The sequence below is a fragment of the Marmota marmota genome, unplaced genomic scaffold (genome assembly GCF_001458135.2).
Source record: "Marmota marmota marmota unplaced genomic scaffold, marMar, whole genome shotgun sequence".
Taxonomy (NCBI): domain Eukaryota; kingdom Metazoa; phylum Chordata; class Mammalia; order Rodentia; family Sciuridae; genus Marmota; species Marmota marmota.
This window is the reverse complement of record NW_025999895.1, coordinates 966005-968671: the sequence shown is the minus strand read 5'-3', so window position 1 is coordinate 968671 and position 2667 is coordinate 966005. Positions and strand designations below refer to the sequence as shown.

Sequence of the window (2667 nt, the reverse complement as noted above, 5' to 3'; positions counted from 1 at the left end):
ATGCGCGCGCCGGGCCCACCCTGCCCCTTCCGGCCCCAGCACGTCGCCCCAAAGAAGCACCTGCACGTCTCTTTAAAAGGCGTTTATTGATCATATACAAAATAAAGAAAACCTTATATATCACAAACATACACTATGTACAGCAATAAATACCCGGGGCCAGGCCCAGCGCCGCCCCTCCTGGACAATAACTTAGCAATAAATACTGCGCAGGGCGCGGGTGGGCACCAAGACCGCTGTCCCGCCGAGGCCAGGTCCCTGACCGCCCTACACGGTGTGGGCCCCTGGGCCTCTCCTTGCAGCCAGAACCCCGGCCCTCACTCCAGCGGATCTCAGGGTACCCCCTCCAACCTCCCCTGGCTTCAGCCCTCCGCAGGGCAGACAGGGGCTGATCAACTCTGCTTGGACACACCTCTCAGTGCCAGGAGACCAACAGAGCTGGACACAGGGTAGCCCTTGTCCTGTTGCCCTAAGTTGCCAGGAGAAGGCTTTCTGCACCCACTCCCGTTTGGTTAAAGGCTTCAGGGACTAGCGGATGGAGGGATGGAAGGAAGGGCAAGGCTGGGACATGAGGCTGCTAGAGAGGCAGAAAACCCAACTGCTGTCACCAAGTACAGCTCACAGGGACACACTCTTACATTCCACCTCAGACTCAAGCAACACTCAGTATCAATGCTGCTGCTCAAGAGGTGAGGTGGAAATGTATGCAGGTGGCCCAGCAGGTACAGAAAGAACATGACCAAGATACACAAGCCAGAGCAGAATAGGCCATGAGAAGCTTGGCCCTGCCTCTGTGTGACACTGATTATGTACTCTGGTCTCTACAACTGCTCCAAAACCAGACAGCCAACCGGAAGGTAAAAACATGCCAAAAAGAATTATTCAGTGGCTTCTGGGGAAAAAATCGTTAATGTGTTGGTTCCTTTCACCAAACCACAGCCTAAAAATGTAAGTCACAAGATCCCAGAGCGGAAACGGTGCAGCGGGCTGTGGCTCAGGTTTGCCAGCTGTGGATGGGAGCACTGGCCAAGTGGCTATTCCAGGTAGGGGGCAGTAGGGATATGGCCGGACCACCATGCCAAAGCAGGCTGCAGCTGATCAGAGATGTCAGCCCAGGCACTGCACAAAGAAGCTGCTGCTGACAGAGGTGTGCATACAGACCTGAAGTGTGGACGGAGAGTAGCCTGCAGGAAGGCCTGTTGAGCAGAAAGCCTAGTACACAACACAGAGCAGTCATGGAGCGCCTCTACTGAGGGAAGCACCATCCTGGAGCAGCAGCCAGGGACCACAGGGAGAGCTCTCTGGGGCCACTGATTTTGGCAAGAGCTGACCTGTTCATTTTTTCCCCCTCCCCTCTGAAATCTGAGCATCCACATTAGGATAAAGGAGGAAGGGGGCAAAGTCAAGATAGGAGGGAAGACACACATTATGGTTTACTAGGCGGACAAGTCTGGGAAACCTGGCCTCAGCCAAAACCCTCAATTCACTGTGTCAGAAAAGCTGATAAAAAAGAACACAATACCCTCACAGCAAGAAAACATAATCAACAAGGATCAGAAAGACAGCCAATAGTCACATGTGGACACAGGATTTACTGTCAAGAAATCAAGGTGAAGGGAAAGGGGTGATGCGGCCCTAGTTTGATGGACCCAAGGAACAGTTGCTCCAAATCCAAAAACCACAGAAGGAAGCACAGCTTCTCCAACCTCAGAGCTACTTCTGTACACCAAACCAAGACAGCAACTTCTGCTCAGCACTGGCCCAACCTCCTCCTTACGGCACCCACCACATGCTCTCTAGCTCTACACCTGGAGAGCATTGTTCATCACCTGGGGGTGATGACCCCACCCCAGCCAGGACCAGATGGCATAGAGGGCCTGCCCCTACCCCTCTGTTAGGGACACACTTGATCCATTCCAACTCTGCTGCTGTAGCCAACAGCAGCAGCTTGCTTGTGGCTCCCATTTAGACAGCCAGACTGAAGGAAGGCATGAAGTCATCAGGTGACTCAGTCAACTCAGAATTCCCATTTTGTAGCAGCCACAGGTACCAACAGGTCTGTCTGAGCACCCTAAACTGAAGAAGCCCCTCAAGACTGGAGCTGGCAGATGCCCAGCTCCCACCCCATAGCACACCAGATCGAATTCTGGGTGAAAATCCTGTTGTCCATGAAGTGAAAGTCTTTCCTCTCACCAGCCCACATTCCTGTGCTTTTCAGGAATCCAGGGCCCCCCCAAAGAGGACACCAGCAACCCTGTCAAGAGGCCAAAGCCCACATGCCCAGAGATGGGGCTATACCTCTTTTGGGGGCGGAGGACATAGGCACCAGTTCTGGTCACATCCCATGAGGAGCTTCCTGAGCCAAGCACAGAATTTTGGCAGCCTCTGCCAGGTAGCTGGAACAGGGAAGTGGGCTGGGACCCCACAGAGAAGCACCTCCAAGTTAAGCAGCGATCCCTGGAAGACACAGATTCCCAAAGAGAGGAGGAAGAAGGGCCTGGAGCCAAGAGCTGCCAGCAGAGACCAGCAGGGAAGGGACAGAGCCAGCTTTGGAGTCCAAGCCCTTGTCTGGAATTGGTGGAGGTTGCCTAGGCCCTCACAGTGAAGCAGAGAAGGGGCTCCCCAGGTGGGGCCCCTGTCCATTCTGCGCAGGAAGCAGCACACCAC

The 2667-nt window shown here is 54.2% G+C and overlaps 1 protein-coding gene across 6 annotated transcripts in view; it reads right to left on the bottom strand.

Annotated features, from left to right (window-relative positions):
• Nucleotides 1-2661, bottom strand: part of LOC107157688 (ethanolamine-phosphate cytidylyltransferase) — an 18483-nt gene extending 15822 nt beyond the window's left edge. For all 6 annotated transcript variants that reach the window (XM_048797184.1, XM_048797189.1, XM_048797199.1 and 3 more), the window contains exon 1: nt 12-2661. In XM_048797184.1, the coding sequence (XP_048653141.1) occupies nt 12-130 (119 nt within the window). In that variant the 5' untranslated portion in view covers nt 131-2661. The remainder of the gene's footprint in view (nt 1-11) is intronic.
• Nucleotides 2662-2667: the final 6 nt, after the last annotated feature.